The sequence below is a fragment of the Grammomys surdaster genome, unplaced genomic scaffold (assembly GCF_004785775.1).
Source record: "Grammomys surdaster isolate TR1022 unplaced genomic scaffold, NIH_TR_1.0 98, whole genome shotgun sequence".
In the NCBI taxonomy this organism is placed as follows: domain Eukaryota; kingdom Metazoa; phylum Chordata; class Mammalia; order Rodentia; family Muridae; genus Grammomys; species Grammomys surdaster.
This window is the reverse complement of record NW_021604577.1, coordinates 13,490,110-13,505,118: the sequence shown is the minus strand read 5'-3', so window position 1 is coordinate 13,505,118 and position 15,009 is coordinate 13,490,110. Positions and strand designations below refer to the sequence as shown.

General features: G+C 43.8%; 1 protein-coding gene across 1 annotated transcript in view; it reads left to right on the top strand.

Moving 5' to 3' along the window:
* The first annotated feature begins 345 nt into the window (after positions 1-345).
* Fam177a1 (family with sequence similarity 177 member A1) overlaps positions 346-15,009 on the top strand; it is a 17,075-nt gene continuing 2,411 nt past the window's right edge. Inside the window, exons 1-4 of the mRNA XM_028782868.1 lie at positions 346-540; positions 6,646-6,819; positions 11,954-12,020; positions 13,494-13,591. Of these exons, the coding sequence (XP_028638701.1) occupies positions 460-540; positions 6,646-6,819; positions 11,954-12,020; positions 13,494-13,591 (420 nt within the window). The 5' untranslated portion in view covers positions 346-459. The remainder of the gene's footprint in view (positions 541-6,645; positions 6,820-11,953; positions 12,021-13,493; positions 13,592-15,009) is intronic.

The window sequence follows — 15,009 nt, the reverse complement described above, 5'->3', positions numbered from 1 at the left end:
CCCCAGCATACTGTAAGCAATGTTCACCTTTGGGTCCTTATTTCAAGGGCATTTCGTGAGAAATGGAACACGTAACCTGAGCGGTGCGTTTCAGAGCTTTAGAGCCTCCCTCTCAGCTTTCGACAGGAATGCAATTCTGGTTTTACCAGCTGAGAACTGCTGTGCTGGGTCTCCGTCGCAGCCTGGGCCCTGCGCAGCCCGCCTGATTAGCCCGCGCAGGTAGGGCGGTACCTGCAGAGGCCACGCCCCCGGGCCCGCGGAAGCGGCGAAGGCCCCGCCCCGCCCCGCCCCGCCCTGCCCTGCCCGGCGCCGGCGATCCAGGCGCGCCTTTGCCGGGAGGGTGGACTGGGTGCTGCAGCCCCGGCGGCCTGGGCGACCCGGTAGGATCCTTCGTGCGGGCGGTGGGGAGCGTTCCTCCGACTAACCTCCGTGTCGCCGCTGCCTGGGCCGGCGCTGACGATGGACGGTGAGTCGGGATGCGCGGCGGCGGGAGAAACCGAGGCAGCGGCCGCCGCGGCGTTCGGAGACACGACACGGCAGGTAGGTTGGCGGAGAGGGGCAGCCGCTGGACATTTCGGGGTTCCGTTCGGTGTCCTCATTTTGCTCGGACGAGGAGCGGCTGCCGAGGCAAGGCGCCGCGGCCTCCGTGCCCGGGCTTTCCGGGGAGACACTCCAGCCACCGGTTGCCAGAGAGAGAAAACAGGCGTGTCCCGGAAAGGCTGTCTGTCCTTAAAGTAGCCGAAAGCCAGGGGCGACAACCCGGGGCTGTTAGGTCGGGGTCCGCCTTACCGCGGCGAGGAACCAGGGATTAGTGAATAGCATATGCACTATAAGCTAGCTCAGTCTACTCCTACTCAGCCCAGGGCCCAGACTCAGGGAACTCTGCCGGCCGCTCACTCTCAGGCTGGGTCTCCCCACCTCAGTTAAGGTAGTTTGATCTGGACAACCCCTCGCTCAGACTTTTAGTCTCATCTAATCCTTCTATATCAACGTCTGGAGATGGGTTCACGGATGAGGTGAGCAGCCCAACACAAACATGTGCTAACAGCAGTTGTGAATCACAGGGAAAGGATGATACCTTAAGACAGTAAAATAATCCTGTGATACTAACTTTAATATATTTAATCCTTTGTTTAAAAAAACTGTTCAACATATGAGTAATAAGAAATTACTAGTCAAGTGTTTTACATTCTCTTTAATTTATAATTGGCTGTGTGGTGTGTTAGAGAGAGGGGCAGAGAGAGAGAGAGAGAAGGAAAGAGATCATAGGACAACTCAGGTGTTCCTACTTCTTCACCTTGAGCCATCATACCCTCGATACTGTCCCAAATTCAGAATACAGTTGTGACTGGCCACACTGTAAATCCAAATAAGCCACTAGTGGCTGCTGGGGGTTGTCTCAGTCATCACTAGTTTAGAAAAAAAAATCGCTTTAAAACTTTCTTCAGGAGTATATATAACTTTGGCTATTAAAAACTCTGAATTGTACCTCTTGTAAGAAAGGTGCTTTTTCAGTAGCTTCATATTTTACAAGAAATAATTGAGTGTTGGTTGGGCACTTCTCCAAAACTACAGGTTCCTGAATTATGATCTGACTGTGAGTGTATCACTTATAAGTCTAAGTTGTAATGTGCTAACAAACTTTGCTCTCCATGAGTCTCTATGGAATCTTATCCCTACCCTTTCTATGTAGAAGGAGTAAGGTGTCAAGAGTTCAGGCACTTAGGAGGCTTGAGGAGGGTTGCCACCATATGAGGTCCACCTGGCTGGGTTAGTGTTGAGAATGAGGTAACGGTTGAGGGGAGGCTCTCCGTGCTGCCCGGATGGCTTGCCCTGCCCCTTCAGGTATGCAGTCCATGGTCTGCTTCATAATCTCTCCTGCTTTTGCTGCTGTGCTCACACTCCTTCAGCTTGAACTGATTGCAGAGGAAGCATAATCAATACGGAGACCAGTTGCCTCTTATTTCTAGAGTGGCTCCTTGCTTTGGTTTAATATTTGGTTATGTTAACTTTTCATGGGGAGGCACAAGCAAACCTCCAACTACTCCAGATGGGGACCAGAGACACACCAAAATGTAAGTTTACTGTGTCCGTCCTTGGGAGGCTATCAGTTTATCGGGCCTTCTTACAGACCACTGTCTTGTCCCATCCCGTCGTGGATACTGAGCTTGGGGGCCTCTCATTTAATCAGCCTTTTGCTTCCATATATGGTCTCAAATCTCCCAAGATCCTTTGCAGTTAGAGGAAAGCAATGATGGCTGAAATTCCAGATAAGGGTTTCCCAGCCCTCCCTTCAGGAGTGCTCACAGGTCCATCACAGTCACCACAGACCTGGCCACCCATGTATTATGGTCTAACTTCCAGGACTAAGGCTCATTCCAAGATGGCATCTTGTTATTATAAGAGGAAAAAAAAAGGTGCTAAACCACAGTGTTTTCATAGTCTTTCAAAAAACGGTCTTACTTAATGTGTGTGTGTCCATGTATGTTTGGGTCCCTCAGGCAGGAAGAGTTGAATGCTTGGTGCTGGAGTTTCAGCCGTGGTGAGCCATCTGACGTGGGCGATGGGAACTGAACTCAGGTCCTTTGGAGGAACAAGTGCTCTTATCTGCTAAGTCATCTCTCCAGCCCCAGTTTTCATAGTCTTGATTAAAAATAAACATTTAAACAGGCAGTAGAGAAAAAGGTAAACCTCCCAGGCATACCCCATGGCCTCTTCTCCTGAGTTCCCATTTGTGTAATACAAAGTCCTGTGTACACACTGCGTCCTTGCTAATACAAACTCACACCATAGATAGAGACTCTTGGAATTCACCGGTTTTTTATCTTACTCACATTTCTGAACTAAAAGCACCTCTGAGAACTGAAGGGGTTTGCCCAGTTTGAGGAAGAGGTCTGTGGAGATCTGGGAGGAGGAAGAGGCTACTGACAACTTATATTCCTCCTTGCACTGTTAAACAGAGAAACCCCATCCAGGTGTGGGGACTTATATCAAACAGAGAAACCCCCGTCCAGGTGTGGGGACTTATATCTGTAATCCCAGCATTTGGGAATCTGAGGCAGGAGGGTTGCTGTGAACTTAAGGCCAGCTCAGGCTACATTTTGAATTGTAGACTAGCCTTGGCTATACAGTGAAACCCTGCCTCACAAAGAAAAAAGAAAAATGAGAGAGAGAAGGAGAATGAGAAGGGGGGGAAAGGGGAGGGGAGGAGAGGAGAGAGGGGAGAGAGGAAAGGAGAAGGGAGGAGAGGAGAAGAGAGGGGAGGAGAGGAGAGGAGAGAAGAGAGGAGAGGCCGACCCAAAGCACCATGCAGGAGGAGAAACCATAGACTCAACCATATTGTTAACTAGGCCTTACCAGGCTACCTAGGATCTAATGGGACACTGTATTCAAACTCTTCTGAATAGATTTGTAACAGAGTCTCAGGCTCAGCACAGCTCAGGAGCTCAGGTTTCTGCTGTGTTCATTTCCTTAGCACCTCTACTGTCTCTGTGTAGCAAGAGCTGCCGTGGACCAAAGGGTGTGGTATTACCTACCCTGAGTTGCTAAAATCCCCACTGAGGGAAATGACAGAATAATTCTAGGTGTTGTATTTATTTTTAAAAGAAGACCCGAGCATTGTGGACATCTACAAGACAGACAGTACCTATTAAAAACAGAGAGGGACAGCAAACAGATCTGTCCCCAAAACAAAACAACAACAAAGCCCCACAGCTCCTGAAACGCAAGATTTTCATTCTAGTTAACCATAAAGTATAATTAAATGTTAATGGACATTACATTTCTCACTTTACTACTGCTAGAAAATTGTGTTTTCAGATATTTGGATTTTTTTGAAAATGAAATTTATAGAACTGACAATAAAATACTTTTTGAAAGACATTTTATGTGTTTGAATGTTTTGCCTTTTTGTATGTATGGGTACCATGAGTGTGCTTGGTAACCGAGTGTTGGAATCTGAAAGCAGAGTTACGGTGGTTGTCAGCCATGGTGTGGGTCTTGTGTAAGAACAGCTCACGCTCTGACCCGCTGAGCCATTGATCTTCCTGTCCGCCAGTCCCCAGCAAAATATTCTCCTATACAGGTTTACTGTCTGTAAAGATAAAATATCTGGAATATTCAGAAACTGCTCCAGACTTTATTTATAAATGTTGGAAATGTTGTGCCAGGTTAATTTTTGGTTGGTTTTGCCTGGCGATACCTCCTGTCACCACCCCATTCCTCAAGTTCCAGTTGAAAGCACTCTCAGGTCATGAATCGTCCGACTCTCACAGGCCTGTTGCTTTCCAGTCTGGCTCATGAACCATAGGCCAGGAGCCAGGTCCGGCTCCTCATCCACTTCACGCTAAGTTTCATTAGCATCCACTCACGGCCATTGTATGGTGTCATATAAGTGGTTCTTCATCCTTGCCTGTTTTGTAGAGTTCAATTTATGAAACCCTAGCTCAGTGGTTCTCAACCTTCCTAATGCTGTGACCATAAAATTATCTTGTTGCTGTTTTATAACTGTAATTTTTCTTTTTTTTCTTTTGGTTTTTCAAGATGGTTTCTCTGTGTAGCCCTGGCTGTCCTGGAACTCACTCTGTAGACCAGGCTGGCCTCAACTGTAATTTTTCTACTGTTCTGAATCATAATGTAAATAATATCTGGTATGCAGGATATCTGATATATAATCCTTCAAAGGGGTCACAACCCACAGGCTGAGAACTGCTGTTAGCTGCTCTGTAAAACCTAAGATATTACTACTTGGCTTTTATACAGGTTTGCTTAAAATATAGGCCTACAATTTGAGATTTACCATGTCAAAAACAATGGTTTATTTCTGTTAGTATATGTATGAGTGTGTTGCCTGCATGTATGTCTGTATACCATATACACTTGCTGCCCGCAGAGGCCAGAAGAGGGTGTCAAATTCCCTGGCTCTGGAGTTAAGACGGTTGTGAGCCTGTCGGTGTGTGTACTGGAACCAACCCAGATCCTCTTAAGAGCAGCAAGTGTTGAGTCATCTCTGTGCCCCACCTTCTTTTGTTTGATTTCTAAGATAGGATCTTTTATAGCTCAGGCTTGCCTTAAATTTACTGAGTGGTAGAGGCTGGCCCTAAACCACTGATCCTCCTGGCTCTCCCTAAATGTTGGGATTATAGGCTTGTGTTACCATAGCTATCATAAAGCTTTTATATGAAATGTGATAATTAGAATAAGTCAAATGCCACTAAAATTATCACATACCAAGTGTTAATCAAAATTTGGTTTTATACTTATATAGTTTTGGTACTACAAAAAAAACAAAAACAAAAAACAAACAAAACCCCCCTGTGAATCATGTTTTAGGCTTCCTGTTTTTTAGATTTTTAAAAACTGGCAAAAGTCAGGATTAACAGGAATTTTATGCTAGCCTGTATGACATAGTTAGGACAAGGATGACAGTTCCATCCCTGGGAATTTTTTAAAAACTTTGTAATCCCAGCACTGGTAAGGCAGAGACAGGTGGGTTCCAGGCTTGCTAGCCAGCCAGTCAGCCCTACTTGGAGAGTTCAGGGCCAAGAAGAAAGCCTGTCTTAAAAAACCAACAATGATAGATGACACTCTGATTGTCCTGCCTGTCACACATGAGTGCACATATCCCCAACACACACAACACACACAACACACACACCTGCACTTCTGAAGCTGTGAATAACCTCACTACTTGGTTGATGGATAAAGAAGGATCAAGAGTTCATAGTTATACTCAGCTACATTGCAAGTTTGAGGCTACACACGCATGCACGCACGCACTCGCAAACAGATAACCAAAAACAGAGTAAATAATTCCTCAGAATGAAATTTGGATGTGTTTACAATCCTATACTCTATAAGTAGTTTCATTTTGTTTTTGTTTTGGAGATGGGGGTTTATGTAACCCTGGCTGTCCTGGAACTCTAAAGACCAGGTTGGCCTCAAATTCACAGATATGTCTGTCTCTATGTACCTCTGGGATTAAAAGTGTGTGCCACCATGCCAGTCTTCTATAAGCAGTTTTGAAATGTGTAGATCTCTTTGTTAAAAAAAACAAACAAAACAATAACATATATACTAATGACCAAGTTATCTGAAAATTCAGATACAGAACACTGATGGGTTTTTAGATTTTATTTGGCACAGTATTTAAAATCCTCCCCCATGCCCCAGGCTTGAGAGATGATGGCTCAGCAGTTAAGAACTCTTGTTACTTTCAGAAGGACCTGGATTTGGTTACTCACACCCATATGGTGGCTCACAACCATCTATAACTCCCAGTCATGGGGATTCAGTGTGGGCCCAGGCACACATGTGGTGCACATACAATATTATTTGGGTAAAACACTTATGAACATAAAAATAAATCTAAAAAATAGGTTCCTCTCACTTTAAATGCCTTTAGTTGGGCCATGCATCTTCCCAGGAGCCCTTCATCCCTGTAGAGATTTATCAATTTTGGGTACCTTCTTGGGCCTAAAAGGAGCTGGATTTAGTATTCCTGAGGTATGTATAATTTTTTAAAAATTGCTTAAGGATTGTTCTAGTTTCATTGATCTTTAAAGTAAAGCAATCAAACATCTGTTAGATGTACAATGAAAGGCAGACTCACTCAAAACTCATTTTCTTAATTTTTCATTGATATAGATGAGTAATGAAAGAGGCTTTGAGAATGTAGAACTGGGAGTCATGGGAAAAAAGAAGAAAGTCCCCAGGAGGGTCATCCACTTTGTCAGCGGAGAGACTATGGAGGAGTACAGCACTGATGAGGATGAGGTGGATGGCCTGGACAAGAAAGACGTGCTGCCCTCTGTCGACCCGGTACGGTTGCCGCTGATGGCTTGGCCTGCTTAGGTTTGTTCCTTGAACACTGAATGGAAAGGACCACTTGAAGCTTATGCCAACTACCATCCAGTATGATCTGGTAGAAAACATTATTTTTACACAGTATGGATGGAAATATTTCCAACGTTTCAGTGGCCTGAACCAGTTCTGCTTCTTTGTAGCAGAGCTTGTTATCAGTGTGAATTTATGTGAAGCTCTAGTAAGTCCAGTATTTGAATCCGAGTCCCTTTCAGTTCACAGAATGAGTGTTCTTAGAGGTAACAAAGTCCATTGATCCCGTGTTTACAATGGGCACCTCTGAGAAGTTCTGGTTTAGACGCTGGTCATGGGACAGTGGCTCATATAAACTGTATGGGGATACAGTCAATGAACAAATGAATGCCTTATAATTAAGAAGGCTCTCATAAAGGCTACAAATAAAACCTAGAAATAGATTAGAGAATTTAAAAATTATATTTAATTTAGGATATTAATTTTTATAAGGTTTAGCTGAGTAAATTTTTAGCTATTAAGAAAAGAAATTCCATGCCAGGCTCAGTGACTTATGCCTTTAATCCCAACACTCAAGAGGCAGAAATAGGTGGATCTCCATGACTTTGAGGCCATCTTGGTCTACAAAATGAGTTCCAGAACAGCCAGGGCTGTTACACAGAGAAACCGAGTCTCAGGACTGCCCCAGCCCCTAAAAAAAAAAGCAATTCCACATTCTATAGTATAGAAAATATTCAAAGTCCAGTATACTCAGAGTAGCCAGACATGTTGAATGTTAGAGGTAATCCATAAAGTAGAAGGATTATTTGGATAGATGTTTTTCTTGTAAAGTACTCTGAAGAGATTAGTTAGAACTGTCTTCAAAATGTTTGTATACAGGGCTGGAGAGATGGCTCAGTGGTTAAGAGCACCATCTGCTCTTTCAAAGGACCTGGGCTCAATCCCCAGCACCCACATGGCAGCTCACAACTGCCTGTAACTCCAGTTTCAAGGGATTTGACACCTTCACACCAATGCGCATAAAATAAAGTTAATGAAATCATTTAAAAGATGTTTCCATGTTTTAAAATCAGTTTCAGCTGATGTGGCAAGAGGTGGAGGCAGGAGGATCAGGAGTTCAAGCCGAGTCTCAGCTATATAGCAAGCTGGAGGCTGGTCTGGACTACGTGAGACTCTGTCTCAAAGGAAAAAGAGAGAGAGAGAAAAAAAAAGCTTTCCATCACTCCCCCCACCCCCAAAAAAACCCCATTGTCTCAAAAGTTACCCAATATCTCCATAGAAACAAGAATGGCACATTGTTAGAGAAAGCCTGAATCCTCACCACTTACGGATTCAGTTTCTTTGAAAAAGCTTGTTTGAACTCCTGCTTACATGCTGTACAAATTCACCTGTTTAAAGTATAATTTAGTAGCAGTTAGCATATCCTCAGTTAGTTAGCATATCCTCAGGTAGCATGGGACAGCCATGGGCACAGTCAGTTGTAGCACATTTACGCCATCTGGAAAAGTGTTTACCTCCTTTCTACCCTCCATCTCCTACCTCATTCCTGGCACACAGTCTTTGTGTGCAGACAGAGCTTTCCCTGTGATACACAGCCTTGTGTGCTTTCTGACCGTCTTCTTTCATTTGATGTTTTCAAGGTTCAATCATGTGTAGCATGTGTTAGAACTTTGTCCCTTTATTGTTATATTACAGAACAAGATAATACTTCATTGGGTGACTGTACCACATTTCATTCATTCCTTTGTCAGTTAGTGGAAACACTGGTTATTTATACTATTTGGGTCATATGAATATTGTGCTGTGAATGCAGGCTTTTGTGTCACTTCGTGGTTTTTGTCTTGGTCATGTAGCTAGGGGTGGAGTGGCTGGGTCATTTGTTAACTGTTTAAACATTTGAGGAACATTGCCTGGTCACTTTCCATGTGGCTACACCATTTTTTGTTCTTCATTTTAAAAAAACTTTTATTTTCATGTGTGTGGGTGTTTTGGCTGCCTGTATGTTATGTGTGTGTACCATGTATGTGCCGTGCCTATGTCTCCTGAGTGCTAGGATTTGAGGTGTGTGCCACCGCACCCAGCTAGAGTTAATTCTTAGGTTTATTCTTTTTTTTTAAGTTTTATAGTGTCAGACTGGGTGTGGAAAGTACCAAGTTCAAGACTAGCCTAGGCACCATGGTAAGTTTCAGGCCAGGACAGCTACGTAATGAGACCTTATGAGTAGTTTGTATAGTCAGGTCTTTGGTACTGGTTTTTGTTTTGTGACAACCTGTAGCCAATGCTTGTTCAGAATTCGAGGTGATCCTCCCACTTCAGCCTCTTGAATGCTGAGATTACAGCTGCGCTCATAGATGCCAGCAGCCACATCTGTTTAGAGTTAATTTTGTATATGGGTAAGGGTCAGACATCAGACTTTGCCGTGTGATTTTCCAGACTTCACGGTGTAATTTGAAAAATCTCTTTCTTCAAGTAGTGTCTTAGTTACTGTTCTGTTGCTGTGGAGAGGCACCAGGACCAAGGCAACTCTTATAAAGGAAAACATTTGAGGGCTTGCTTATAGTTTCCGAGGTTTAGTCCATTGTCATTATGGTGGGAAGCATGGTGGCACAGAGGCAGACATGGTGCTGGAGAGTTGGCTGAGATCTCTATCCTAATCCCATGGCAGGAAGAGGGGAGGATGGGGACACAGATTCTTTGAGTTTTTGAAACCTCAAAGCCTACCCCACAATGACAACTTCTTCCAGCAAGGCCACACCTTCTAATCCTTTCACATAGCTCCACTCCCTAGTGACCTTGTTCAAATTCATGAGTCTGTGAGGGCCATCCTTATTCAAACTACCATAGTCTTGCTGCCCTTGTTAAACCCTCTGACTATTGAATATAGTTTTTTCTGGACTTAAGGCCTCCATTAGTTCTATGGATCTATTCTTGTGCCGATACCCTTCCTAGCCTCTTGTCTTCTGGAGCACTGGAGTACAGGGGCATTCTCCTGTGCCTGGGTATAGATTTTGAAGCTGAAAAATGTGAGTACAGGGCTTGCTCATTTTTTCTCTTTTCAAGATTGGCTGTTCTAGGTCCCTTAAAGTACTATGTAAATTTTAGAAGCAGTTCGCTAACTTCTGAAGAGAAGGCAGTGGAGATCTTATTGGATTATAGGTCTGTTTAGGGCAGAGGTTCTCAACCTGTGGGTTGCAACCCGCACGGGACCACACAGCAGATATCCTGCATATCAGATATTTACATTACAATAACAGTAGCAAAATTACAGTTATGAGGTAGCAATGAAATAATTTTATGGTTGCGGGTCACCATGACATGAGGAGGATCTGTATTAAAGGGGTGCAACATTAGGAAGAACCACTGGCTTAGGGAGTACGACTATATTATTAACCAGAGTCGTTTGAAAAATAAAAGGTCTTGAGAGGGAAGAGAGACACATTTTTGAAGGAACAGAAAAATGTGTGGTTTTACTTGTAAACTCAAAGCCTGGAAGAACCAGTGTAGACCCAGATATGTGCTTCTGAGATGGTGACATGGCTGTGAGGAGACTTGAGCCACCTGTGATTTTGACTTAGCAACATCTGTGTCCAGGTAACAGGCTGGATAAGTTCCTTCTGTGAAGTCATGGGGTGATGACAGGTGCCGTCTATCTCCTCAGCCGGGACAGGGTTGATAGTCCTTGCTTCAGTGTTGGCTGTTACTGTCTCTAGAAACAACTTGAGAACTGTGCAGTGAGAATATCTGTTTTCCTTTGCCTGTGTAGTTGTGCGTGCATGATCACGAGTGCTGGTGTACCTGTGCATGCACATGTGGAAGTAAAAGCTCAGATGTTGCTCTCTAGAGCTGTCTGCCTTGTTTGACAAGGATTTTTGACAGGATTTTTCACTGGGATCTAGAGCTTGCCAGTTAAATAGGCTGTCTGGCCAACAAGCCCCAGAGAGGCACCTGTCTCTGCCTCCTCTGTGGTGGAATTACAAGCAAACACTACACACCTGGGTTTTTATGCCTATTTTTTTTGTAAGTAGTTCCTTATTCATACAACCCAAAACATTTTATAGAAATTTCACATTATATTATAGAAATTGTGTTTAGCATGGTGATATGTGTCTTTAATCCCAACACTCAGGACACAGAGGTAGGGGGATCTCTGAGTTTAAGACCAACCTGCTCTACATAGTGAGTTCCAGAATATCTAGGGCTACATACAGAGACCCTATTTCAAAAACCAACCAAACAAACAACAATAGAACAGGAAAAAAGAGATTGGGGTCTTCAGTGAATATACCTTCTGAGTGTGTTGTTGCATGCTTTTAATCCTAGCTCTCAGGAGGCAGAGGCAGGAGGATCTCTCTGAGTTTGAGGGCAGCCTGGTCTATATAGTGAGTTCCAGGACAGCCAAAGCTTCAGAGCGAGACCCTGTCTTAAAACACACACACACACACACACACACACACACACACACACACACACACACACACACACACACCAAACAGCTCGTCCTTTCTTTCACTGCTGCTTATTTTTTTTTTACCATTGAACACTCACTTGATATCCCTGTATTTACCTTCATTTCTGTACCAGAATTTTCCGGATGTAATATGTTTATCAGGTGTATTTGTTTTGTTTTTGTTTTTCGAGACAGGGTTTCTCTGTATAGCCCTGGCTGTCCTGGAACTCACTCTGTAGACCAGGCTGGCCTCGAACTCAGAAATCCACCTGCCTCTGCCTCCCAAGTGCTGGGATTAAAGGCGTGCGCCACCACCGCCCGGCTATCAGGTGTATTTGCAAGGTCCTTTCTTTGTGCACTCTCCTGGATGTTCTTATGAAGAATGAAGACAAGAAAGCAAGTGAGGAGAAAGGCTGTAGGCAGTCCAGCTTGAGGTACGGTGCCATTCCAGCGCTAAACCTGTTTTCAGTTCTTCCATGGGTAAAGGTGGTGATACTCACATGGAAAAACATGAAGTATCTTTGTGGAATTTGGATATACTTAGGTTTTTATTTGACTGGCTTCTGCAGTGCTACCTATGGATACCTGATATGCCTACTAATCATTTAGCTAGTTCGCTCTGGTTTAAAGATACTATCAGATGAATGTTGCTAATCTGACTTCTTGTTGCAGACAAAACTTACCTGGGGCCCCTACTTATGGTTTTACATGCTGCGGGCTGCCACCTCAACCCTCTCAGGTATTGCCCTTTGAACTGAATATTATATGACTGCTCTAATATATTCTGCACACAGGAGCTGAATCAAATGAAGTGTTCTCACTGAGACAGAAACAAAATAGGGAACTACTTTGTCCTCTATAGGTAGCCAGCTAGCACTGGAAAAGCTATTGTTCTAGCTTGTACACATGGTTTTCCGTTTACAGTCGTGTTAGAAGGAAACAAACTAGGGCCAGCGAGTTTGCTCAAGCATGTAAAGTGCTTGCCATCAAAGTGACAGCAGACTTGGTTCCTGGAGTCCCTCAGGGGAGAACTTGCTCCTCAAAAGTTGTCCTCTGGTCTCCACAGAATACACTGTGCTGCCCTGTCAGTGTGATAATAAAAACTGTCCGTGGAAAATGGCACCATTAACATAGACAGGGTTGTCATGTTTTAAAGCTGTCATCACCCATTCTGTTACCAACTGGCTTCCTACTGCTGAAAATCTCATCACGGCTCACTGCCTATTCTAAAGCCTTATTAGAAACCATTCATATTTTTATTTGTATTATGATTTCTTCCTTGCATACCAGCATCTTACCATTCTATTCTGTTATGTAGTTACAAGGAAGCATGCTTTGTTTGAATGTAACTTTTTCATGTTGCTGAAGATTGACCAGTCCTGTACATCCCAGGCAAAAACTTCCATTGCTCTGCCCCAGCAATATTTCACTTCTTAAATAGAAATGTAACTGATATTTGAAGGAAATGAATTGTCAACTTAAGTAGTTTTGTTAATGTGTAAATAACAAAATTTACTGCTTCCAGTTAACTAGTTGATGACTCTGTCACTTTTTTAATTAGAGTAAATCATGGTTAGTATTTGACCCAACATTTCCTGAGCCTGTATTGTATGTTAGACAGTTTGGTATTTCAATGTTAGCTTTTTTATCCACTTTGGCAACAACGTTAAGTCACTAGGCCTGACCACGCTAAGTTACTAGGCCCGACCTCTCATTGCCTGCCAGAGCCTTCTGTATCAGGTGCTGATCTTGGTGAGACAGAACAGAGCTCAAGGAACTGGCCATTCTGGTGAGGAAGTCCTGGTGGCAAGACCAGCCCTCTTCCCAGTGATACTCTAATACAGTGTGTTGTCCTAAGGACTAGACCTGTACCTGATAACTGCAGTAACTAATGAGACGTGTTCTAACTGTGCTGGCCATGGCGCCACACATGGAATCCCAGCACTGTGGAGGCTGGTAGAAGATCACTGACAAAATACTCTGAAATCTCTGCTACAGAGACATTGTTCTCAACACACACACACACACACACACACACACACACACACACACAGATAGAGATGTGAACAAACTGAGTGTCCAGGACAAAAGTGAGAAGACAGGGTGATATTGTGTTTGAGGATAAAACAGTAACTCTTGTATTCTTAGTATTACATAAAATGCTCAAGAAATGTTTATGGTGTTGTATATCTTTTAACTTTTGTATCTTTAGTGTGTGACTTTCTTGGAGAGAAGATTGCGTCAGTTTTGGGCATCAGCACCCCAAAATACCAGTACGCCATTGATGAGTATTACCGGATGAAGAAGGAGGTGTGTCTCCTCTTTTTTTTTTTTTTTTGGTTTTTCGAGACAGGGTTTCTCTGTGTAGCCCTGGCTGTCTTGGAACTCACTCTGTAGACCAGGCTAGCCTTGAACTCTCGAACTCAGAAATCCGCCTGCCTCTGCCTCCCAAGTGCTGGGATTAAAGGCATGCGCCACCACCGCCCGGCCCGTGTCTCCTCTTTTTACTTTATTGGTGGTTTGGAGACTTGTTGAGCTTCGTGGCCATGTGGATGGTCTACTAGCCCGAAAACCAGCTCTTTCATTTGTGACAGTGCTAGACATCAAACACAGGACCTTACATGCCACACAAAGGCTCTACCACTGAAGACAGCTTATTTAGTTTATCAAATTAACATGCTTTCTGAGTCTTCAAAATTCGGATTTCCTAAGATAAACGTATAAAATCTCTGCTAGGCTTTGTCTGCCAGTGCTAACAAGTGAATCTCATGTGTATTTGATCTTTATGTATCTTGGTATTGTCACTTTAGAAATGAAGAAACAACACCCAGCCTTGTGTACGTAGGGCGGTAGTTACTAACTTCCATAAGCCTCAGCTCCCTGTCATGAGAAGTCCATCCACTCTTGGATTAGTGTGGGAAATCCTGACAAGAGCACCTGGTGTGCGCTGACAAGTGCACAGTGAGCTAGAGTTTGCTACTCTCCTCTAAGTGAAAAAAGAGCAATAGTTCAGGTAGAGGCGTGAACATAGGGCGTGTGTTAGGTAAATGCCGAGCTTTGTCCTTGGAGGGCTGTACCTAGAGGTGGGCCTGGAAAGATCACCCTTATTTTGTTGTGTGGCTTCAAACGTTGTTTTTTAAAAACAAAACAAATGAACAAAACCCAAGCCGACACTGCATGCCTTGTTTGAGCCTTCTGGTCTCATTTAGACCACTTCAGTAGCTTCTCAAGACTCCTGCCTGACCTCAGGGCGAGTCTCCTGAGAGGAAACTCACTCTGTATTGACTGCGTATATCTCAGGGTCAAAATACAGATGCCACCTCAGCTGTGAACTAGAGATTATTCTGTAGTGGCTGCCAGTGCTTCTTTCTGTGTCACCGGTCTCTATGAGTCTTAACTTCCTACTAGATTGTAAAGTTCTTGAGGGAAGGAACCGGCTTACCTATATACATTGGTCAGGTGCTTAGGGGAAAACACACCATGTGACACCATTTAATGGACTAACGAACGAACCAACCTGGTAACTAACTGGATGATACCTGTTGACTAAAGTGGTACAGAAGCGATTTTGATTCTTCATTAGGCTAACTCAATTTAGGTCTCACCTAAGCTAAGCAGTGCTGGGCCATCCACCTTTTAAACTATTTACTTTGAGAACAGGGGAAAGGGGCAGGTTTGGTTTGGTGCTTCTCTCTCTCTCTCTCTCTCTCTCTCTCTCTCTCTCTCTC